Source organism: Oncorhynchus nerka, linkage group LG24 (assembly GCF_034236695.1).
Source record: "Oncorhynchus nerka isolate Pitt River linkage group LG24, Oner_Uvic_2.0, whole genome shotgun sequence".
Taxonomy (NCBI): domain Eukaryota; kingdom Metazoa; phylum Chordata; class Actinopteri; order Salmoniformes; family Salmonidae; genus Oncorhynchus; species Oncorhynchus nerka.
Window position 1 is genome coordinate 32,407,194 of NC_088419.1, and position 26,583 is coordinate 32,433,776.

Below are 26,583 nucleotides of genomic sequence, written 5' to 3' on the forward strand. Positions count from 1 at the left end.
GTGTATATATATATAATATGTATATCTGTATAAATCTCTACCAGAGGATGGTTATTGTTAGCATAATTGCTAATGCTACACAAAGTGTAAACATACAGTACAAGTCAAGTTTGGACACCTATTCATTCAAGGGTTTCTTTATTTTTACTATTTTCTACATTGTAGAATAATAGTGAAGACATCCCCTATGAAATAACATATTGAATCAAGTAGTAATCAAAGTTTTAAACCAATCAAAATATATTTTAGATTCTTCAAAGTAGCCACCCTTTTGCCTTGACAGCTTTGCACACTCTTGGCATTCTCTCAACCAGCTTCATGAGGTCACCTGGAAGTTCATTTGTGGAATTTCCTTCATGTGTTTCAGCCAATAAATTTGTGACAAGGTAGGGGTGGTATACAGAAGATATTTGGTAAAAGACTGTGTCAAAGAGAAACAACAGTCCATTCATTTAAGACATGAAGGTCAGTCAAGCCGGAACATTTCAATAACTTTGCAAGCGCTATGATGAAACAGGCTCTCATGAGGACCACAACAGGAAAAGACCCAGAGTTACCTCTGCTGCAGAAGATAAGTCCCTTCGTTAGCATCCTCAGAAATTGCAGCCCAAATAAATGCTTCAGAGTTCAAGTAACGGACACATCTCAACATCAACTGTTCAGAGGAGACTGCGTGAATCAGGCCTTCGTGGTTGAATTGCTGCAAAGAAACCACTTCTAAAGGACATATTTGAACAAGAGAATTGCTTGGGTCAAGAAACACGAGCAATGGACATTAGACCGGAGGAAATCTGTCCTTTTGATCGGAGTCCAAATTTGAGATATTTGGTTGCAACCGCTTTGTCTTTGTGATGCAGAGTAGGTGAAAGGATGATCTCTGCATGTGTGGTTCCCTCCGTGAAGTGTGATAGGGTGGTTTGCTGGTGACACTGTCAGTGATTTATTTAGAATTCAAGGTACACTTAACCAGCATGGCTACCAAAGCATTCTGCAGCGATACGCCATCACATCTGGTTTGGGCTCATTTGTTTTTCAACAGGACAATGACCCAACATATCTCCAGGCTGTGTTAGGACTATTTGATCAAGAAGGAGAGTGATGGAGTGCTGCATCAATGACCTGACCTCCACAATCACCTGACCAAATTGAGGTGATTTGGGATGAGTTGGACTGCGGCGTGAAGGAAAAGCAGCCAACAAGTACTCCTTCAAGACCGTTGGAAAAGCATTCCAGGTGAAGCTGGTTGAATGTCAAGCATGTGCAAAGCTGTCTTCAAGGCAAAGGGTAGGTACTTTGGAGAATCCCAAATAAAATATACAGTGCTCAAAAAAATAAAGGGAACACTAAAATAACACCATCCTAGATCTGAATGAATGAAATATTATTTTCTTTACATAGTTGAATGTGCTGACAACAAAATCACACAAATGATCAATGGAAATCAATTTATCAACCCATGGAGGTCTGGATTTGGAGTCACACTCAAAATTAAAGTGGAAAACCACACTACAGGCTGATCCAACTTTGATGTAATGTCCTTAAAACAAGTCAAAATGAGACTCAGTAGTGTGTGTGGCCTCCCTACAACGCCTGGGCATGCTCCTGATGAGGTGGCGGATCTCCTCCCAGACCTGGTCTAAAGCATCTGCCAACTCCTGGACAGTCTGTGGTGCAACGTGGCGTTGGTGGATGGAGCGAGACATGATGTCCCAGATGTGCTCAATTGGATTCAGGTGTGGGGAACGGGCGGGCCAGTCCATAGCATCAATGCCTTCCTCTTGCAGGAACTGCTGACACACTCCAGCCACATGAGGTCTAGCATTGTCTTGCATTAGGAGGAACCCAGGGCCAACCGCACCAGCATATGGTCTCACAAGGGGTCTGAGGATCTCATCTCGGAACCTAATGGCAGTCAGGCTACCTAATGGCAGTCAGGCTACATGGAGGGCTGTGCGCCCCCCCCCCCCCCCCCCAAAGAAAAGCCACCCCACACCATGACTGACCCACCTCCAAACCGGTCATGCTGGAGGATGTTGCAGGCAGCAGAACGTTCTCCACGGCGTCTCCAGACTATCATGTCTGTCACGTGTGCTCAGTGTGAACCTGCTTTCATCTGTGAAGAGCACAGGGCGCCAGTGGCGAATTTGCCAATCTTTGTGTTCTCTGGCAAATGCCAAACATCCTGCACGGTGTTGGGCTGTAACACAACCCCCACCTGTGGACGTCGGGCCCTCATACCACCCTCATGGAGTCTGTTTCTGACCGTTTGAGCAGACACATGCACATTTGTGGCCTGCTGGAGGTCATTTTGCAGGGCTCTGGCAGTGCTCCTCCTTGCACAAAGGTGGAGGTAGCGGTCCTGCTGCTGGGTTGTTGGCCTCCTCCACTTCTCCTAATGTACTGGCCTGTCTCCTGGTAGCGCCTCCATGCTCTGGATACTACGCTGACAGACACAGCAAACCTTGCCACAGCTCGCATTGATGTTCCATCCTGGATGAGCTGCACTAGCCCGCCAGCATTCAAAAGTGACCAAAACATCATCCAGGAAGCATAGGAACTGAGAAGTGGTCTGTGGTCCCCACCTGCAGAACCACTCCTTTATTGGGGGTGTCTTGCTAATTGGCTATAATTTCCACCTGTTGTCTATTCCATTTGCACAACAGCATGTGAAATTTATTGTCAATCAGTGTTGCTTCCTAAGTGGACAGTTTGATTTCACAGAAGTGTGATTGACTTGGAGTTACATTGTGTTTAAGTGTTCCCTTATTTTTTTGAGCAGTGTATATATTTTCATTTAACATGATTCCATATGTTACTTAGTTTTTGTCTTACCTATTCTACATTGAATGAGTAGGTGTCAACTTTTGGCTGGGCCTGTGTGTGCAGGCAGGGGCATTCCTGTGCCACTTCAAAGGTACAGGAAAATACGAATCACTGATGCATTTTGTTCATGTCCTATGATTAACTTATGCAAATGAATACATTTTCTAATAAATTCAATAGTTGTTGAATTCGGTTTTAATGTCTGGATTCCTTTCCTAGGCGAGGTGTAAAGTGCATGTCAGCTTCTATGGACCTCAGTGCCTCCAAGGCCCACAATGCCCCACCACAAAGCCATTGTTTGCTTTGTCACAGCAAAATCTTAGCGAAAAAAATCCTCATTGTGGTGGAGGAAATGCGAGCCGCATCAAGACGACTTCTTAACAGAGGGGTCTTTGGTATTGTGTAAGAAGTGGGGTGCTGTCTCGGTTGTACAATGACGACACAAGCAGTGTCTTCTTCTGAAATGGTCCACGCAGGTTTGTTGCAAGGAGTGTGTTGTCCATTTTGGTGGGAGGGTTAGCCTACCCCCTGGGGAGATTGGTTGAGGGACAACAGAGCTCGGGTGGGGGTTCCTGGGAAGAACCCCAGAGGTACAAAAGCTCCTGTTGCGGTTAGGGTCATCCTGTCCGATGTTTATTTTATTTTATTTTTTTTTTGGGGGGGGCTTTCTGAAGACTTGTGAATGGGAGTTAACGAAGCCTGACAGGCACCCTCTGCAGCATCAGTATGGGGAAGACTGGGGGTGGGGTGCAGGAGAGCAAATATCACTGACATTGCCTGTTTGCCTGAGAACAGGCCTCTGCATTTTTTTTGACACCCCCGCTCTCTTCTCACCACCGCCCTGCTCCCTGTCATTACTCCGGCTTAAAATCTTCTCCTACAGGAGGGGGGTGGGGGGGGGGGGGCTTTGACCGTTGTCATTCTTTGCCAAGACCTGGTAGTTGACCTAATGTCTGTCTGTCTTGTGACGGTATTAACAGCTGAATGTTTGCAAGAGTTTTGATGTCCCGTAACCCAAGTTCAGAGATGTTGTGAAGGGAAGATATCAGAGTTCGCCTTGGTCTCTGGTGGGTTTTGGAAACCTCAATGTTGCAAGGATGGATGTTGGGCGTAGCTGTCCACCACCAGGTTGCACCCACAGCAGGGACCTTTGTGATTTTTTTTCTTCTTTCCCCCCCATGGGAGGAGAGAGCACTTGGGGAGTGGGTGATGATCGGGCAGCAGACCATTCTTTTCTCTCTCCTACCCGTCAGAGGGACATAATGTCACCCCCCCCCCACACACACACGTGATTTTCGTTGGCAGTTTGGGACAAAGTCTAGACTCCAATGGTGGTTGTTTTCAATCGCTAATGTTTTTGACCCAGTGGCTGGTAGTGGCTCCTTCCTTAAACTCTTTGCACAGGGGCACCATTCAGTACAAACCGCACTCATTAGTACTATACAGGCCATGAAGTTACATTCTGCCTATGGAAGTACATGGTGGGCCAGACTCCCTCTATCCTTGGGAGGACAAATTAGGGCTCATAAATAGGCCATGAGGGAGTGTGCCTTGGGGCTTTCTGCTCCTCACTTGTCACTGATCAATTGCTTAATCAAAATTTTTATTTTATTTCAGATTCTTCAAAGTAGCCACCCTTTTGCCTTGACAGCTTTGCACACTCTTGGTATTCTCTCAACCAGCTTCATGAGGTGGTCACCTGGAATGCATGTCAATGAACAGGTGTGCTTTTAAGTTCATTTGTGGAATTTCTTTCCTTAATGCGTTTTGAAAGAATCAGTTGTGACAAGGTATACAGAAGATGGCCCTATTTGTTAAAAGACCAAGTCCATATTTTGAAAAGAACCACTCAAATAAGCAAAGAAATTACAGTCCACTAATTTAAGACATGAAGGTCAGTCAATCCGGAACATTTCAAGGACTTTGAAATGTTTCTTGAAGTGCAGTCGCAAAAACCATCAAGCCCTATGATGAAACTGGCTTTCATGAGGACCACCACAGGAAAGGAAGACCCAGAGTTACCTCTCCTGCAGTGGATAGGTTCATGAGTTACCAGAATCAGAAATTGGAGCCCAAATAAATGCTTCAGAATTCAAGTAAGACACATCAGCTGTTCAGAGGAGACTGCGTGAAATCAGGCCTTCATGGTCGAGTTGCTGGAAAGAAACGACTACTAAAGGACACCAATAAGTAGACTTGCTTGGGCCAAGAAACATGAGAAATGGACATTAGACCAGTGGAAATCTGTCCTTTTGATCGGATTCCAAATTTGAGATTTTTGGTTCCAACCACAGTGTCTTTGTGAGATGCAGAGTAGGTGAAAGGATGATCTCTCCATGTGTGGTTCCCACTGTGAAGCATGGAGGAAGTGTGATTCGGTGCTTTGCCTGGTGACACCTCAGGGATTTATTTAGAATTCAAGGTACACTTAACCAGCATGGCTACCAAAGCTTTCTGCAGCGATAGGCCATCCCATAGACTCAGCCCTGGTAAAACCGAAGCCAGGATTGACATCACAGATTAATGAAGATTACATGCACAGCCATTATTGGCCACCAGCTGTATGGATGACTTTGTGTCCCCTGGAGGGCAATAAATCATCAGAGGGGGCTGTCACTCTAATTCTTTGAGGGAGTGGCTAATTCTAGAATCCTCATTCCCTTGGAAAAACTCTTCACCTTGGTGCTTAGCAGGGAACTAAGGGATGTCCCCCAGCTGTTTTGGTGACTCTGTGCTTTACTGAAGGGGGGGGGGGCTCTCAAAATAAGTCTGCATATTTTCCTGATGTTTCTCTTGGAAAGTACAAAGCAGGAAGTTGGTGCTGTCTCCCTCCATCTGTAAGGGCAGTGGCTGACAGACTTTAAAGAAACCATCCAAGCTCTCTTGCCCTTTCACACACCACTTTGTGGCTGCAGACGAGGTGTGTGACAGAGCTCTCGGAGCGCAGAGTGGCTTGCACTGACAGGGTCATGGCAACCTTTTCAGGGGTGTCCATGGCGAGGGGATTTAGGTCAGCCTGAGCTGACAGTGGGTCACAGAAAGTAGCTTGTCCTCCCTCTCTGTGTCCCAAATCAGCCTGAGATCCGGTGATCGATGCATCACAAAGCAGGGTAGAGCAGGCTGAATTCCATATCAACCCCTAGCCACTCCTGTAGATCTGGGCTGTATGTATCAAGCTACTCAGAGTAGAAGTGAAGATTTTAGTGTCAGATTTGCCTTTTAGATCACAATGAATAAGACTACATGGACAGTAGGGCTGCATGATATGGGCCATTTAAAAAATGTTTACAAATATTGCAATTGCGATTTGACTTGTGATAGATCAAAACACTTGGGTGAACTGTTTGGAATCATAAATTAATTATCTATATTAAGAAGCAAAGTGGAAACGGCATCGTTCTTGTTTGGAACAGAACTGAATTTGACCTAACAGCGCAGGATGCAGACTTAGTGAATGTAACAGCGAGGAGGAGGAACTGCGCTGCTTGAGTGACAGGGGTGGGGCTTGGTGTGTGGGAAGCAGCTGCAAGAGGGGGAGGGGGGGGAGGAGATGACAAATGGAGTAAATTATAAAAACGGATGTAACGTGGCTGTTCAAAGTATTGCATGCAATATGGATCTCTTGCAACATGGATATTGCACATGTCAATACTGTGATTTTTGATGTGAATTAGATTAATTGTGCAGCCCTAACGGGGGAGATTATTCTTGATCAGCACTCCTAACTCTTGAGACGCTTTATGAATATGGCCCCTGAAAGAATCAGGATAGTTGGAAGCAAGATGGCGACATTACCATCGTTCTTAACTATCCAATCGTCTGAACTCTACAGATGTGCCTGCGAATGGTGGAACAGGCTAGGGGCCGCTTAAACCTTAGGCATTTTTCAGATCTAAAAGCATTGGGCATGTTCTGTTTAGCATATCAGAAGCCAAGGTTGACTTTTTCCACATTTTTGTTACAGCCTGAATTTTATTGTCAAATATTCAACCCCCTTTTTTAAAATCAAGCCTACATAAGTACAGGAGTAAAAATGTGCTTAAATTGTATGGACCCCTTCATTTTAAGGTCCCCACAGTTGAGGTGAATTTCAAACACTGATTCTTCCACAAAGACCAGGGAGGCTTTCCAGTGCTTCGCAAAGGAGCACACTTATTGGTAGATGGGTGAAAAAAGAAAAAGCAGACACTTCACCATGCTTAGAGCTATTATCAATTATGCTTTGGATTGTGTATCAGTATACTCGGTCACTACAAAGAACAGATATCCTTCCTAACTCGTACACCCAGAGTATGGAAACTATTAGGTATTTCACCATGAGGCTAATGGGGATTTTCAAATGGAGTTGATGGGCTAACTCAACAATACTAACCTAAATGAGAGTGAAAAGGAAGCCTATACGGAATAAAAATATTCCCCCCAAAAATGTCAAATTAATTATATTTTTGTCCTGAATACAAAGCGTTATGTTTAAGGGCAAATCCAACATCACAGCATACCACTTTGCATATTGTCAAGCTTGGTGGTGGCTGCATCATGTTATGCATGTGCTTGTTATCGGCAAGGATGAGGTTATATTTGATCTAAGGAACTGGAGTGAAGTAAGCACGGCGAAAACCTGGTTCAGACTGCTTTCCATCAGACACTGGGAGACATTCACCTTTCAGCAAGACCATTTCCTAAAACAAGGCCAAATATACACTAGTTGCTTACCAAGACAACATGAATGTTACCGAGTTGCCTAGTTAGTTTTGACTTAAATCATGTTGAAAATGGCTGTCTAGCAATAATCAACAACCAACTTGACAGAGCTTGTATAATTTTAAGAATGGACAAATATTGTACAATCCAGTTATGCAAAGCTCTTAGACTTACCCCAAAACACTCATAGCGGTAATCGCTGCCAAAGGCTGTTCTAACATGTCTTGACTAGGGGTTGAATACTTCAAGATATTTTATTTTTCATAAATGTATGTATTTTTCTTCCACTTTGATAGTGTATTGTGTGGGTCATTGACAAAGGACAGACAGTTAAATCAATTTTATTTCCATGTTGTAACATAAAATGTGTAAAATTCTTGGTTTGAAATACTTTATGAAGGCACTAAATGAAGTGCCTAATAGGGATGAGGGGTTGATTTTGAAATGTAAACAATATATATTTCGCCTTCTGAGTGGCGCAGCGATCTAAGGCACTGCTTTGCAGTGATGCAGCGTCACTACAGCCTGGGGTTCTATCCCATAGGGAAGTGCACAATTGGCCCAGCGTCGTCCAGGTTAGGGGAGGATTTGGCCGGGGGGGGGGCGTTACTTGGATCATTGTGCTCTAGCGACTCCTTGTGGCGGGCCAGGCACCTGCAGGCTGACTCTGTCATCAGTTGAACAGTGTTTCCTCAAACACATTGGTGCAGCTGGCTTCCGGGTTAAGAGGGCGGGTGATAAAATTGCAGTTTGGCGGGTCATGTTTTGACCTTCGCCTTTCACTAGCCTGTTGGGGCATTGCAGCGTTGAGACAAGATTGTAGTCACAAAAGGGGGTACTTTAAAAAATATATATAATAATTTTAATGGCTGACTTTCGAGACTTTGAAGGCTTTGAATACGCAACTTTTTGATTGGGTTTATTTGTTAACCTCTTAAGCATTTCACAGAAGTAAATTCTTTATTTTCTCGGGATAAGTACCCACGCAATTTATTTCAAGGGAGATGTTGCCTGGACACTTTCAGCTATCAAAATGAATGATTAACTTAGTTCCACCCAATGCAAATATCAACATCATAAAAAGTGGCATGTCAATATTCTTTTTTACTTCTGCATGAACTCCCTTTCCCAAAATGCCTTGCAGTGTGGCGCTAACCAATCCCAGTGTCTGGGTTTCAACTACCTGGCTTGATGGGACCTCTTGGTCGGCTATCTATATTTATTGTGCAATTTTTTTGTTGTAATTATTTTAAAAATATATATTTTTTTTACTGTACAAAAATATAAATGTAACAATTTCAACTATATACTCTGTTACAGTTCATATAAGGAAATCTGCCAATTTTAAATAAATTCGTTATGCCTTTAATCTACAGAATTCACATGACTGTGCAGGGGAGCAGCCATGGGTGAGCTTTGGAGGGCATAGGCCCAGCCAATCAGAATGAGTTATTCACCACAATTGCTTTATTACAGACAAATACTTCTTTCATCAGCTGTCCGGGTAGCTGGTCTCAGACAATCCTGCAAGTGAAGACTGATGTGGAGGGCCTGGGCTGGCGTGGTTACACGTTGTCAGGCCAGTTGGACGTACTGCTAAATTCTCAACTGACATTGGTAGAGAAATTAACGTTTACATTTTCTGCCAACATCTCTGGTAGACATTCTTGTAGTCAGCGTGCCAATTGCACGCTCCCTCAACTTGAGACTAATGTGGAATTGTTGTGACACAACTGCACATTTTAAGTGGCCCTTTGTCCCCAGCACAAGGTGCACCTGTGTAATGATCATGCTGTTCAATCAGCTGCTTGATATGTCACACCTGTCAGGTGGATGGATTATCTTGGCAATTGAGCTTTCCTCACTAACAGACGTTAACAACTTGGTGCACAACATTTGAGAGAAATAAGTGTTTGTGTATAGAACATTTCTTTGATCTTTTATTTCAGCTCATGAAACATGGGACCAACACTTTACACGTTGCATTTCTATATTTTTCTTCTGTTTTTGTAATTTATTGATTATTAAAATAATTATAAGGCTCCCTCAACCCTGCCACTAGATGCTGATCTTGGGTCAGTTATGCTCTTCCCCATTAATGGTTATAAATAATTAAAAAAAAGTGATTTAGTAGGGATGATACCAGAAGCAAATTTTAAGTTCTTTTTGAAAACATGTTATCATCCAGAGTCACATTTGATTTGTTTTCCAAACTTTCTCACGTGCAGTTGTACATTCAGCAGGTATTTGAAGGACAAAGTTAGATCTGCTTCGTATTTTCATATTTGCCATAGAAAAAAATATTACGACACTGGTCTTGTCACAGCCCTAGGATTGGGGAGTGAATGTTGATCCACATCTGTACCCAGGGGAAACTTAACCCCCCCACCACCTCACCACTCAATTGCCACCGTTCTCAACTCCCCAGCACTATAATTTAAGGCCACTTCCCTCCAATCCTCTTCTCCCACCAGCCAACTCTGCCCCTCATCCCCTGGTGTGGGAACCTGTGGCAGTCTCAGCCCCCCCCCCGCACCATGCTGTCTGCTCTCAGCCTGTAGCCACCAGACCCCCCCGATTGACAAGGCATGAGCCAATTAGACCTCCCTATTTAGCCTAAGTCTGAGTGGTGGACTTCCTTGTTAACATAGTCCTAATGCTTTATTGGTCAAGGGGTGTAAGGCGTGTCTCGTTCTCCATATCCCCCTATACGGTTTTAAATCCTGTAATCCTCTAAGGGTCTAGGTGGGTGGGTGTCTAGCATCCAAGGGCACTTGTGCATGTGAACTATGGTCCAAGGTTTTGTTGTGCGTGTGAACCTATATTCTTACAACACTTTTGAACAGCAGTCTCGTATTGTGGTTCTCAGACTTGTCTCTAGACGTGTTTAGGCGTCATATGATCAGCAGCAAGCGGCTCCTATTGCCTGGGGTGTACAATATGGGGAGAACATCAAGTTCATCTCACTTATAATGGCGTGTGTGTAATGCACTTGCAAAGCACTTAACCCTAATGTAATCCAGGGGCGTCGTACTACTATTGCTGACCCTGTAAAACAACACATTTCATTGCACCTATCTGGTGTGTGACATTTGTTTTTGTTTTTTTTATTTAAAAAAAATCAAATGTAGGCCCACAAGCATGTGGGTGGGGTTATTGGTGTTTGTAGGTATTTTGAGCCCTCAAAGTGTGTTTTTCTGGAATGTGGAGCACCGGTGTCTCTTTGGGGGGAGGGTGGTTGACACTGTTGGGGACCTGAGTCTTTGTTCCATCGCTTGCCCACACTCCTCCTTTATCCCCCCCAAACCATCCATTGCGGCAGCTGTCATTTAATCCACCTAATCACTGAGGGAGAGGGTGTGTGTTAAATGAGACTGACTGGCCCCCTCTTCTCTCGCGCGCTACTGACGCCCTCTCTCCTGATGCTAACATCACTCTTTATCATATACTCACAAGAATACAGACACCCTCTCGTGCTACCGCTCTTTTTTTCTCATGCACACAAAAGTGATAGAAATACTCTCCTTTCAAGCGCTAACGACTGCCTCTCTCACACACACACAACAAACACAAATGCATGTGTAGACATGCGCACGCACATTTTGTCACATGTAAAGGCTACACACGCTCAGATTCCACACACCCAGACAGATGTGTTGGTCACTTGCAGGGCAGCCCCCCCACATGGATGCACACATCTTAAACAATCACTATTCAGGACCCCCATAAATGCACACATTCATATGAGGCATGGACACACACAGATGGGGGCAGCCGGCCCACCCGTGGGGGGTGGGGGTGGTCAGAAACTGCACTGCGTGTCATGGGATGATCCATGTCAAATAATCCATCTTTGGAGAGGCATCTGTTGTGCGTCTGCATCAGACAGGAGGGTGGCAGACAGGCAGGCAGGCATCCTAGGCATGCCCTAGCCAAGCTCCTTGTCCCCATCCCCAGCCTCTGCCCAATCTCTCTACACACTCACACCCTCAACACACACACCACAGTCCGTTCTCTCCTTCTGTGCCTCTCCCCGTCATACGAACTTTACAATCTCCCTCACTAAACATATAGTGCATATATCAGTGGCATAGCCACAGCCGGTAGTCATAAATAGTGGAGATCTGCCCTTGATGACTGACATGATAGTGTGAGTCCTGCAAAGTGGCTATTTAGGTCAGCTGGTTGCCTAGCAGTGTGACCTGCTGGCCAGCTAGATTGTTACCCCAGCGGTGGTCATGTTATGACGTGTGTGCTGTTGCTTATTGTCAGCTAATGAGACTGCTTGTGAAGTTATGTTACATCACATTGGAAATGGTGGAGGGTAGTAGGACTAACGACAAGGGTTGAATGTAGTGGTGGCAGTGTTATTGGCCCGGTCTAGACAGCGACAGTCCCTAGAGGCACGTGTAGATTTGAAAGCATTGCATAGGTGTAAGAAATATGAAAATGTCCAATTTTCCTACCAGCGGGCAAAGTGGAGTTACAACTCCACTTTGGATAACAACCAATCTTTCTATTAAATGCCTAAAGGGGGAAGTAGCCTGGATCAGTTGCTCCGTTTATGTCATGATTTCATTCCCAGGGGGAAGGGATGGGTCTTTGAGTCTGACTCCGTTTCTGCTCTCCATCGCCTGACTGATAGTACAGTATCCTCAGTCATGGTATATCCTACACTCAGTGTATAAAACATTAGGAGAACCTGCTCATTCCACGACAGACTGACCAGGTGAAAGCGAATGTTACTTGTTAAATCCACTTCAATCCGTGTAGATGAAGGGCAGGAGACTGTTTTAAAGAATTAAGTCTTGAGACAATAGAGACATGGATTGTATGTGTGCCATTCAGAGGCCTTTTGAATTATGTTTGGTAGTAGGTGCCAGGTGCACCTGTTTGTCAAGAATGCAACGCTGCTGGGATTTTCACGCTCAATAGTTTGCTGTGTGTATGAAGAATGGTCCACCACCCAAAGGACATCCAGCCAACTTGACACAACTGTGGGAAGCATTGGAGTCAATATGGGCCAACATTCCTGTGGCACGCGTTCTGGTCCGTGCCCCAATTGAGGCTGTTCTGAGGGCAAAGAGGGGTGCAACTCAATATTGGGAAGGGGTTACTAATGTTTTGTACTTTCTGTGAATATCAACATGACAAGTGGATCTTATGCCTCACAGGAGGAGGAACAGAATCATGATAGGATTACTATTTTTCTTTCCAAAAAATTGAAGGAAAGATGGACGGAATCACCGGAATATACAGCGACCACTCACAATGACAAGTTCTTGATATCTCAAAGGCCACAGTACAACTGGGTTGTATTCATTTGACATCAAAAGGAATAAAACCGACAAACAGGGAGGGCGGGGGACTACCTGGACCTGCAAAACGTTTTAAACTTTTGAAACCCTTTCTGTTGTACGCCCCAATGAACACGACCTTGGTACTTCCTTCCAATCAGTGTCCTTAATCCAGGGTTTCCCAAACTCTGTCCTAAGGTCCCCCCGGTGCATGTTTTGGTTTTTGCCTTAGCACTACACAGCTTATTCAAATAATCAAAGCTTGATGATGATTTGGTTATTTGAATAAGCTGTGTGGTGCTGGGGCAAAAACTAAACATGCACTAAGAGGGGAACCCAGGACTGAGTTTGGGAAACCCTGCCTGTCAATAAATGTACCTACCGGGGAGGAAAGTAAACCAGCAGGACTGTGTACCTTGAGGTGTTGGATTTGACTAACCCTGATGTTGATACTGACACGTTTCAGCCAGGGCTGTCAAATTTAACGCGTTAACTGTAATTCTCTTTTGGATGTAACTTTTTTTATTTATTTTTTTACTCATTTAATCGCAAGTTGTTTTTTTTTCACCCCAAAAATATTTTCCCGCACGGACCCTTAAGCTCGGTAAACAATGCGCACTGTGCTCTCGGGCGGCAGCCCCAGTATAGCAAGCTCTCTTGCGGTGCTAAGACAGTCACTATGCACCGCTTTGAGTAACAATTAAGGAACATTTTATAGAACGTTCAACCATTAACCCCATTCCCCTGGTGTTTTCTTTAGATAACAGCAAACACTTAATTTGCTCAGAAGTAGCTAGCTAGTTAACCAAACGAGAATGTTCAGAATGCAATGGCTGAATGCCTCTAGATTCAAGTCTTAATTTCCAACATTTATTTTAATCAGAACATGACATCCATTCAATTTTTTGCGCATTTTTTTTCTGTAGTTTTCAGGTCAAAAGATTTAAGCAAATGACTCCGATTTTAGTTCTATCAAATTGTGACTAGTGGATAAGAAGTAGCCTAGGCTAGATCTAATGGCTGTATGACATTTTACATTAACCCAGATTTGGTTTATCTGTTATTATTACTTAGAAAAGTGTTTACTTAGATGTTGTACTTTTCCTACCCTGTAATCAAAATAGTGACTTTTCATTCAAATAGAATTTTAAATTTGTATTTTAATTTTGTCAACTGTATACTGGGGCGGCAGGGTAGCCTAGTGGTTAGAGCGTTGGACTAGTAACCGAAAGGTTGCAAGTTCATATCCCATATCATCTTGATTAGGTATGTATTCAACCAGAGTTAATACATGATAGAATCACTTTTTGCAGCAATTACGCCTGTAAGTCTTTCTGGGAATGTCTCGAAGCGCTTTTGCAGAACTAGATTGTAAGATTTAAAAAATTCTTCAAGCTCTGTCAAATTGGTTGATAATTGCGTAACAACCATTTTCAGGTCTTGTAGATCTAAGTCAACTGTAGTTCGGTCACTAAGGAACATTCACAGTCTTCTTGGTAAGCAACTCCAGTGTAGATTTGGCCTTGTTTTAGGTTATTGTCCTGCTGAAAGGTGAATTGATCTCCTAGTGTATGGTGGAAAGCAGACTGAACAAGGTTTTCCTCTAGGATTTTGCCTGTGCTTAGCTCCTTTCCTTTTTTTTATTTTATCCTGAGAAACTCCACACTCTTTAACGATTACAAGCATACCCTTAACATGATGTAGCCACCACTATGCTTGAAATATGGAGAGTGGTAATATGTTTGGGGCAGATCAATACCTTGTATTTGGGACAAAAAGGGAATTACTTTGCCAAATTTCTTTGCAGTATTACTTTATTGTCTTGTTGCAAACAGCATAGATGTTCTGGGATACTTTTATTCTGTACAGGCTTCTGTTTTTTCACTCTGTCAATGAGGTTAGTATTGTGGAATAACTGTTTTTGATCGATCCTCAGTTTATCACAACCATTAACCTCTCTAGGGTATGTGGGATGCTAGTGTCCCATCTGGCCAACATCCAGTGAGATTGCAGACGTCAAATTCAAATACAGAAATACTCATTATAAAAATTCAGAAAACAAAACATATTTTATATTGTTTAAAAAAATATTAACTTGTGAATCCACCCACAATGTCAGATTTTAAAAATGCTTTACGGCGAAAGCATACCTTACTATTATTTGAGAACGTAGCCCAGATGACAAATTATTACAAACAGTAACCAGCAAAGCAGAAGCTTTACAAAACTCAGAAATAGAGAAGATTAATCCCTTACCTTTCTTTGATCTTCATATGGTGGCACTCAAGACATTCATTTACTCAAATGTTCCTTTTGTTCGATAAAGTCTCTTTTTATCCAAAAACCTCCGTTTTTGTTTGCGGTTTCTTCAGTAATCCACAGGCTCAAACGCAATCAAAACAGGCAGACAATCCAAATTGTATCTGTAAAGTTCATAGAAACATGTCAAACAATGTTTATATTCAATCCTCAGGTTGTTTTTAGCCTAATTGATCTATAATATTTCAACCGGACAATAACGTCGTCAATATAAAAGGTAAACAAGAAATGCACTCTCTCGGGATTGCGCATGAAAAGCTTGACACATCAGGGTCCACTCATTCAGACTGGTCTTTCTCCCTCATAAGAATACAAGCCTGAAACAATTTCTAAAGATTGATATCTAGTGGAAGGCATATGAACTGCAAATTGAGTCCTAAGTCAATGTCCTAAGTTAGGGGCATTGAATAGAAACTATAAAACCAAAAAAAAAAAAACTTCCTGAATGGATTTTTCTCAGGTTTTTGCCTGCCAAATCAGTTCTGTTATACTCATACAGTATTTTAACAGTTTTGTAAACTTTAGTGTTTTCTATCCAAATCTACCAGTTATATGCATATCATATCTTCTGCGCCCGAGTAGCAGGCCGTTTTAATTTGGGCATGCTTTTCATCCAAAATTCCGAATGCTGCCCCCTACCCTAGAGAAGTTAAACACTGAATGAGTGTTTATATGCACAGTAATAATTCAATATTTAAACTGATTATGGCAGCAGGCAGAGTATTCAATAGTCATGCTAACACCTTACTTTGCTTATCATAATCTGGATAAGGTCAAAATCGAAGTAAGAATAGGCCGATTTTAAAACTCCACAATCATTAAAATATGCTAAGCAAAAATAACGTTGCTGCATTTATCAGAGTGCCATCAGGTAGGCTGATTTCAGATGTGTCCATGTAAACAGGATTATTAGAGATCCTTCTTGCCAAGCATGCAAACATTTTAATCAAACTATTATATTAATCTGACTGACTATTGACAGTAATCACATTGTGTAACCTTACTCACTGTTTTTAAAGTCACCATTGGCCTCATGGTGAAATCCTTGAGCAGTTTCCTTCCTCTCCTGCAGTTAACCTGTTATGGCTGCATCCCTTTGTTCTCAATTTCCGCCTGAAGACATACCATAATCTAACTGCCTGTAGCTCAGCCCCAGAGGCAAGGATATGCATATTCTTGGTATCATTTGAATGGAAACATTCTGAAGTTTGTGGAAATGTTAATTGAATGTAGGATAATATAACACAGATCTGGTGGAAGAAAAGAGAAAGAAAGAGCATACTTTTTTTCTTTTTTTATTGTTGTAGTATCATCTTTCACATGTACTAGAATAGGATGCTGGAGATAATTTTGACGGATAACACAAGAGGGCAACTGTAGGTGTGCAAAGTTTCAGACTGATGACTTCAGAAATGGGTGAGCTACATGACATTTAGCATGAAGTCACCCAGGTGTCCTAAATATATCCAAGTGGCTGAATTGGCGAAATGACCTATAACTATATACAACATATCAAAAAGCAATTCTAACACACACACACAAAAGAAAATGTTTTAAAAAATATTAGAAAAAAAAAAGAAAAAAACAGTACACCCCTTGGAAGTCCTCGCATAATATTTTGTTGCCTGTGCCATGTCCCATAGCAGTCTCTTTCTGATGTAAAGCAGAGGCAAACTGAACAAGTGGTGCATTTCATGCGACACAGAACACAACGACGCCTCCATGCTGTGCCCTTTTGGCCCTGAGGCGCAGTCATGCCTGCAGTAATGAACTGTGGCATATGAACACCACTGGGGGCACAGGTAGAGTGGGCAGCTTGGTACCGGGGGCTCCCAGTCGGAGTCGCTATCACTGTGAAAGAAAACATTTTAAAAAATTGTATTTTATGAGCCTTTTATCATCACATAAAATAAACACATATGTATTGTATAGAGCAGAGGGAAGTCACTAAGGTGTTCCATTCAACTCCGGCCATTGTTGTGTGTGTATATATGTGTGCACACACACACACACACACACACACACACACACACACACATTTCATTGCAAAAAAAAAAACTTTTTTAAATTAAAAAAAATATATATATATATTTTTATATTTCATAAAACGGCATTAGCACTTACCTGTCCAGAAGTACGTCCTGTCCTTGCAGAAACAGCTCCTCAGTTCGTTTGAATCATAACACTCCAAGATTCCTCAAACAAAAAATCTCTCACTTTCACTTTTTCACTTTCACTTGAGTTTGACTTTGCATTACATGATTTATTCGCCATGATATCTTCAATGAAATCGTTGAAACTACAACTTTCCGAAATACAGCTGCACTTAAAAAGCCTTACAGCAACTCCTCTGATCGTCAAGGCGAGAATGGAGTTCCCTGCGCGTGCGATTACAAACAAGGAATTGTGGTCCAACCCCAAACCATTACATACTGGCGTTTACCTCAGCTCATTGGCTATCTACCCAGCTAGATTAAGAAGATCAGTGGTCATTGGGCAGAAATATAGTCAATCAATGAAGCTTCGCTAAAATTATTGGTGCGTAAGGTAGTCATTTATCGTTGTCTTCAAATCAGCTCACTTCGGTCAATACTCCCTGCAAAAAAAACAATGACGTTTGGCTGTGTTGCAAACATCCAGAGGAATGCACTGAAACCCACCATGACTAGATAAACGATTGTTTACAGAGGGCAATCACGCCGAATGCTCCGTAAAAAAATTGAAAGAGATGGAATTCACAGCACAAACGGTTTACAAAATGTTTCGATTTTAGGCTATAAAAATTTATTTTATCAAAGAAAACGGCACTTCATTTGATCAATGGGACACTCGGGAAGAGAAATAAGAGCAAGATATCAGAATGTAAGTCATTTTGCCTACAGATGTGAATGTGTAAACTGTCATGACGGGAAAATGTTTCTGTTCTTGATTGCTCTTCTCAAACAAAAGCATGGGATTTGTTCTCTGTAATAGCTATTTTAATTTGGAAAACGTAGTGTGATTACCAAGATTCTAATCTTTTGAAGGGTGTAAGACACTTGCATTTTCAAGAATGTTTAATGTTACGAAGTTGTATTTTTAGTTGTCACTCTGAAATTTCCCCTGATGTTGGTCCCTGTACGGAGATCGCAGCCATAACAGGTTTTAAGACTTGTGTGTCTTTGTAGTGACTGAGTGTATTGATACACCATCCAAAGTGTAATTAATAACTTAATGTTCAAAGGGATATTCAATGTCTGCATCCCTCATCTACTAATAGGTGCCCTTTGAGGCATTGGAAAACTTCCCTGGTCTTTGAAAGTCTGTGTTGCCCAGCAACAGCCCCAAAACATCACTGCTCTAGAGGAGATCTGCATGGAGGAATGGGCCAAAATAACAGCAACAATGTGTGAAAACCTTGTGAAGAGACTTACAGAAAATGTTTGACCTCTGTCATTGCCAACAAAGGGTATATAACAAAGTATTGAGCAACTTTTGTTATTGACCAAATACTTATTTTCCACCATAATTTGCAAATAAATTTGTGATTTTCTGGATTTTTTTTTTCTTCTCATTTTGTCTGTCATAGTTGAAGTGTACCTATGATGAAATAATGTTTTTCCCCACTGTACCTACAACCCAATATTTTAAATCTTTAAACACAATTAGGGTAACATTTTGAACGTGAACAAAAATGTGATTTACTCTTCGTCACATGGTTTTATGTAGTTAACTAATTAATTTTATTTAATCATTTGACACCCCTATTTTTCAACACACACACTGTGCGTAGGCCATGTGTCTCCCATGGCTCTTTTTCTAGGCAAGGTGCTCCTGTGTCACATTCCTAGTTCAGGAATAATGCTCTTTGGCAGAATGTACATATGTTAGAGCCCCGATGGTCATGAGTTCTGACTCTCTCTCTCTATCTAGCGGGCGTACTCCCTCATCGTGGAGGCCTGGGACTGGGACAACTCCACCCGCAACAGTGAGTACAGAATTGCATACAGCCACTCACCCTTTCTTTGCCATTACCATGGTTACCACCGTTCAATTTTTGGAGACACTTTATTAACACGTTAGCGCTACTGTAACTGGAGGAATAGAGTTGGCGCATTTGCTAACGGTGAACTGTATTAGCTGGCTAGTTAATCATCATGGCTAACTGTGGGAAGTAAAACAATTCTCTTATTTACTGTTGATTAGCAGTTGATTAGCCATTGCAAATATCTGCCATTTTGGAGACTGAGTTTAATGCTAGCAAAGTATCTCTAGTGATGTTTGTCAAGATTTTGTAACGTCTCCACTTTCCAATCGTAATAGTCCTACCTGATCAAAGGGAACATCCGAGGGTAGCTAGGTGGCCATTGTTTTAGTCCCACAGAGTTTAGATTAATAGAAGCGATGCAATTTGAGATGAAATATACCACTCCTCTAGGGCGATAAGAGGGTTAGGTGTGTTGCAATGGGTGGTTCAGATATCTGGAAATATCCTGGCTTGCCTCGACGAAAACACATGGAGTGCCATGGGCTCCACAATAAAAAACAAAAATCTAAATTCATTCACTTTTTATTTGCGTAATAAATCCTACAGTTCTACTTTTTTTATATATGATAATTGAACAAAGCGTTCATCCTGAGTGTGTGCGCAATTACACGTGTGTGTGTTTGCCCCACTTTTGCCACATGGGCACAAACTATTTTTTTAATGTTTTTTTGATAGTATTGGGGTCATATGCCACTCGGCACTACTTCCAAGTCCCGACCACAAATCAAGTGGTTGTAGAACATTTTGTCAGATACTGTTAACCACCTCGCACAGACTGGTCTGCTCCTACCCTGCATAACAATCTATAGGCCTATTGGTGGAAATGGCTTCAGAAAAACTTGTGTGGGTTTTTAGCTCCGAGGGTCTGCCACTTGGCAGCTGTATCCTGTTTTCTCCCTGGGCCGTCCTCTGGGTGTGCTCCCATCTCCCCTTTTTACTGCTTGAGGAAATGTTGTGAGGAAGAGGCAGAACTGATGGAGGAATATAGGTTGTGAGCAGAGGTGATGGATGCTAGTGTGTGTCTGTGCGCATGGTCCCACGGCTGTCCTCCTGAATGTACTACTAACTGCAGACTACTGAATGCATTCTGATTGTGTATCCTGGTGAATGCTGCAGGTACTGACTTTGTGTTTAGGCAGCGGCCACAGAGCTTGTATAAATCTGTCAAATGTATCATCCAATGGCTTTTCAGTGGCTCATATGTTGACGGACATAGTACGGAAGAGCATGCACACTTGTTTTTATTATGCAACTTGTTACTTTTGATGAACTAATGTCAATTTCATCTGTTTTTCATAAGTGTCTGGCCACGGCCTGGTGCGTCATTCACATTAACCATAGGCAATCCATTACTTTGCGCCGGATGTCAATCATTTCAATGGGCGCTCTCCACAATGGAGAGGAATTCCAATGCCCCCTTGTAGTTGTAGGCTCCGTTTCGAAACGTATACTGTGCGTCTTCAGTCCGTCCAGAGTCCATCGAAGAACAGGAAGTTACCAAACCACAGAAGAACATTTGTGGTTTTCCACGATGGGTTTACGGGATAGCTAGCAACTTGTAAACAATTACCTGTTGCTGTAAGTGAATATTGTTTTGTTAAAAAAAATAATACACATTGACATTTAAGCCAATTTATACTTTCTGTTTGCCTCCCCCTTTTTAGATTATTGTGATGGTAGTGGTGTTTTTTGTTTGAGGATTATTAGGTGGAGGTTGCTAGCTACAGTAAAGCCTAGCTTTTAGAAACAAGTTGAGGAAAAAGTAACTAAACAAAACATATTTTATCAACTGAAACGATATGTTTCTCCTGTCTTAAATGAAAATGCCCTTTTAACATTCTCCCAAATTAAACCTCTGACAGACTCTCCTCCAGCTTGTCTTGCTTTGTGAAACAACAATATTGCATGACGTTGACATACCGCATCACGATGCAAACGGGACATTGGTCCTGTCTTGAAATTAAAATAGTGTGGCTGTAAGCCATTAAGGCAGATATAAGCTGACTGGGTTGGCTAGCTACTGGCTAAGTAGCGCTGCGGCGCTAGCCCTTTAGCCCCATGCTAATGTCACCATGCTCTAATGGCTGCCAAACTGCAAAGTATGTGGCATCCACATTAATTAACTCACTGACAGAGCTGCTGCTATGATTTGATTTATTTTATTATTAGTTTCATGCATCTTATAAGACACTTTGATATAGCAAAATGTAATAATCATATGTACAGTGCCTTCAAAGTATTTACACCCCTTGACTTTTTCCACATTTTTGTTACAGCCTCAATTAAAATTGATTTAGATTTTTTTTCACGTGCCTACACACCCCATAATGACAAAACAAAAACATTTTGGGGGGAAATTCTTGCAAATGTATTAACAATGAAAAGGTCTGAATAGTGGTTTTCAACAAGGATCTCTCTGTACTTTACTCCATTCATCGCTACCTTGATCCTGCCACTGAAAAACACCCCCACAGCATGATGCTGTCACCATGCTTCCCCATAGGGATGGTGCCAGGTTTCTTCCAGATGTGACACTTTGCATTCAGGGCAAAGAGTTCAATCTTGGTTTCATCAGACCAGAGAATTTTGTTTCTCACGGTCTGACACACTCTTTAGGTGCCTTTTGGTAAACTCCAAGCGGGCTGTCGTGTCTTTTTACTAAGGAGTGGCTTCCGTCTGGTCACTCGACCATGATTGGTGGAGTGCTGCAGAGATGGCTGTCCTTCTTCTGGAAGGTTCTCCCATCTCCACAGAGGAACTCTGAAACTCTGTCAGAGTGACCAACGGGTTCTTGCGCACTTCCCTGACCAAGACCTTTCTCCCCCAATTACACATTTTGGCCGGGCAGCCAGCTCTAGGTAGAGTCTTGGTAGTTCCAAACGTCTTCCGTTTTAAGAATGATGGAGGCCACTGTTCTTGGGGACCTTGAATGCTGCATACATTTTTTTGGTCCCATTCCCCAGATCTGTGCCTCGACACAATCCTGTCTCGGAGCTCTACGGACAATTCCTTCGACCTCATGGCTTGGTTTTTGCTCTGACATGCATGCACTGTCAACTGTGGCACCTTATAAAGACAGGTGTGTGCCTTTTCAAATCATGTCCAATCAATTGAATTTACCCCAGGTGGACTCCAAGTTGTAGAAACCTCTCAAGGATGTTCACTGGAAACCTGATCTCAATTTAGAGTTTAATAGCAAAAGTTCTTGTGTAAAATAAGGTATTCTGTTTTTTTTTTTTTTTTAATGTGCAAAAATGTCTACAAACCAGTTTTTGCTTTGTCATTATGGTGGAGTTGTGTGTAGATTGGTGAGGGAAATAAGTTATTTTTAATTCATTTTAGACAGGTCACTGACCATCTCGAATCCCACCGTACTAAACGACATCATAACCGCCATCGATAAAAGACAGTACTGTGCAGCAGTCTTCATCGACCTTGCCAAGGCTTTCGACTCTGTCAATCACCATATTCTTATCGGCAGACTCAGTAGCCTCGGTTTTTCGGATGACTGCCTTGCCTGGTTCACCAATTACTTTTGAGTTCAGTGTGTCAAATCGGAGGGCATGTTGTCCGGTCCTCTGGCAGTCTCTATGGGGGTGCCACAGGGTTCAATTCTCGGGCCGACTCTTTTCTCTGTGTATATCAATGATGTTGCTCTTGCTGCGGGCGATTCCCTGATCCACCTCTACGCAGACGACACCATTCTATACACTTTCGGCCCGTCATTGGACACTGTGCTATCTAACCTCCAATCGAGCTTCAATGCCATACAACACTCCTTCCGTGGCCTCCAACTGCTCTTAAACACTAGTAAAACCAAATGCATGCTTTTCAACCGATCGCTACCTGCACCCGCTTGCCCGACTAGCATCACCACACTGGATGGTTCCGACCTTGAATATGTGGACACCTATAAGTACCTAGGTGTCTGGCTAGACTGCAAACTCTCCTTCCAGACCCATATCAAACATCTCCAATCGAAAATCAAATCAAGAGTCTGCTTTCTATTCCGCAACAAAGCCTCCTTCACTCACGCTGCCAAGCTTACCCTAGTAAAACTGACTATCCTACCGATCCTCGACTTCGGCGATGTCATCTACAAAATGGCTTCCAACACTCTACTCAGCAAACTGGATGCAGTTTATCACAGTGCCATCCGTTTTGTCACTAAAGCACCTTATACTACCCACCACTGCGACTTGTATGCTCTAGTCGGCTGGGCCTCGCTACATATTCGTCGCCAGACCCACTGGCTCCAGGTCATCTACAAGGCCATGCTAGGCAAAGCTCCGCCTTATCTCAGCTCACTGGTCACGATGGCAACACCCATCCGTAGCACGCGCTCCAGCAGGTGTATCTCATTGAGCATCCCCAAAGCCAACACCTCATTCGGCCGCCTTTCGTTCCAGTACTCTGCTGCCTGTGACTGGAACGAATTGCAAAAATCGCTGAAGTTGGAGACTTATCTCCCTCACCAACTTCAAACATCAGCTATCTGAGCAGCTAACCGATCGCTGCAGCTGTACATAATCTATTGGTAAATAGCCCACCCATTTTCACCTACCTCATCCCCACAGTTTTTATTTATTTACTTTTCTGCTCCTTTGCACACAAATATCTCTACCTCTACATGATCATCTGATCATTTATCACTCCAGTGTTAATCTGCAATATTGTAATTATTCGCCTATCCTCATGCCTTTTGCACACATTGTATATAGACTCCCCTTTTTTTCTCTGTGTTATTGACTTGTTAATTGTTTACTCCATGTGTAACTCTGTTGTCTGTTCACTCTGCTATGCTTTATCTTGGCCAGGTCGCAGTTGCAAATGAGAACATGTTCTCAACTAGCCTACCTGGTTAAATAAAGGTGAAATAAAAAATAAAAAAATATATAAAGCTGTAACGTCACGTGGTCTGAACTTTTGGAATACACTAGATATCTAAGTACACATGGCCAAATCTATGTGGACACCCCTTCAAATTAGTGGATTCGGCTATTTCAGCCACATCCGTTGCTGACCTGTGTATAAAATTGAGTACACAGCCATGCAATCTCCATAGACAAATATTGGCAGTAGAATGTCCCGTACTGACAGTAGAATGACTTTCAACGTGGCACCTACATAAGATGCCACCTTTCCAGCAAGTCAGTTTGTCAAATTTCTGCCCTGCTAGAGCTGCCCCAGTCAACAGTAAGTGCTATAATTGTGAAGTGGAAAGGTGTAGGGGCAATAACGGCTCAGCCGCAACGTGGTAGGCGACACAAGCTCACAGAACGGGACCGCTGAGTGCATGTAGAAATCGTCAGTCCTCAGTTGCAACACTCACTACTGAGTTCCAAACTGCCTCTGGAAGTAACATCCATACAATAACTGTTCGTCAGGAGCTTCGTGAAATGCTTTCCAAGACCGAGCAGCTGCACACAAGCCTAAGATCGCAATGCCAAGCGTCGGCTGGAGTGGCATAAAGCTCGCCGCCATTGGACTCTGGAGCAGTGTAAACGCGTTCTCTGGAGTTATGAATCACGCTTCACCATCTGGCAGTCTGACGGACAAATCCGTGTTTGACGGATGCCAGGAGATCGCAACCTGCCCCAATGCATAGTGCCAACTAAAGTTTGGAGTAGTAATGGTCTGGGGTGGTTTTTCATGGTTCGGGCTAGGCCCCTTAGTTCCAGTGAAGGGAAATTGTACCGCTACAGCATACAATGACATTCCAGACGATTCTGTGCTTCCAAGTTTGTGGAAGGGCCTTTCCTATTTTCAGTATGACAATGCCGCTGTGCACAAAGCGAGATCCATTAAAAAAAATGGTTAGTCAAGATTGGTGTGGAAGGACTTGACTGGCCTGCACAGAGCCCTGACCTCAACCTCATCGAACACCTTTGCGATAAATTGGACTGCCGACCTCACTAATGCTCTTGAGGCTGAATGGAAGCAATTCTCCTCAGCGATGTTCCAACATGTAGTGGTAAGCCTTCCCAGAAGAGTGGAGGCTGTTATAGCAGCACTGGGCATTTTGTAATGAGACGTTCAATGAACGTGGTGGGGTGAATTAGTTTATTGACAGGTGTGGCATATCAAGAAGCTGATTTAATAGCATGATCATTACACAGGGGGTACAATAAAAGGCCAATTAAATGTGCAGTTTTGTCACTCGACACAATGCCACAGATGTCTCAAGTTTTGAGGGAGTGCAATTGGCATGCTGACTGCAGGAATGTCCACCAAAGCTGTTGCCAGAGAATTTAATGTTAATTTCTCTACCAAAAGCCACCTCGATGTAATGTGGTAATATGAACAACTAACACAATTGCATTTTATCAATGGTAATTTGAATGCACCGAGATGGTGACGCTAGCTCTTGAGGGCTATTGTTGTGCCATCACCTCATGTTTCAGCATAATGCATGGCCCCATGTCGCAAGGATCTGTACACAATTTCTGGAAGCTGAAAATGTCTTCTTCCATGGCTTTTATACTCACCAGACATGTCACCTATTGCCATGTCTTGACTTTCAAAGGGTATGTATATATGCATGTGATGACCAGAGGCACAATAAGATTTAGCGTGTGTGTTGACTCACCAACATTATGTCATTCAGTAGGGCCCCCGGGGACCTCAGGAAAGAGCCTGAAAGGCTGTTTGCGTTGTTTATCAAGCAGGATGTGCTGTGGACGGCTCAGTGTTTAGACACTGAACAGCGCTGCCCGGGGGCCATTGTTCTCTGTCTGGAAGCACTGGGGGTTATTTCTGTTATTGTTGCTTAATTTGTCCGATGTTGTCAGAGGAAGGTGTGTGTGCGCGCGCTCATGAGATTGGGATATGTGTTGTAAAGGAACGCAAGGGAGGCGGGGCAGCCCGGGGCAGAGGAAATCGCAGGCCCCCTATTTCCACAGCGTCTGTTCGTCGTCTCTGATCCCACTGTGATAGTGCCTTCATTGTCGGAGTTGGCCGAGCAGGGAGATTGAATAGTAATTGTGAGCGTAGCATGCTGCGGGCTAGCACCTTTCCACCACCCCCCCCCCCCCAATAAACAGCAATGCCTGTTTGGATGCAAAGAGCATAGCGGTATTAGCATACACCACTGAGGATAGCAAAATGGTTGTTTTGCTATAGATTGAGTTGGGTACTTCAAATTCAGGTGGTCATTTGCCGACTGGACCACCATGTGAGCATCTCCCTCACACCACAGATTTTAATCTACTCTTTGTTGGTTGTTTCTGTATGAGCTAGTGAGATAATAATTTGGACACTGCTGAATTGGATGTGGCAGGTCTTCCCAGGTTAATCGGGGCAAGTTGTGTCTTGTGAAAGTTGGCTTCCTTTCCAGTCTCATTATCACTGATCGAATTGTTGGAAGCAATAAAGTAGAATCCTATTTACCAATGGTAACAAGGAATCAATTTTATT

The 26,583-nt window shown here is 42.9% G+C and overlaps 1 protein-coding gene across 2 annotated transcripts in view; it reads left to right on the plus strand.

Moving 5' to 3' along the window:
* Window positions 1-26,583, plus strand: part of jag2b (jagged canonical Notch ligand 2b) — a 99,158-nt gene that overhangs the window by 13,951 nt on the left and 58,624 nt on the right. For both annotated transcript variants that reach the window (XM_029631569.2, XM_029631570.2), the window contains exon 3: window positions 19,053-19,107. In XM_029631569.2, coding sequence (XP_029487429.2) covers window positions 19,053-19,107 — 55 coding nt within the window. The remainder of the gene's footprint in view (window positions 1-19,052; window positions 19,108-26,583) is intronic.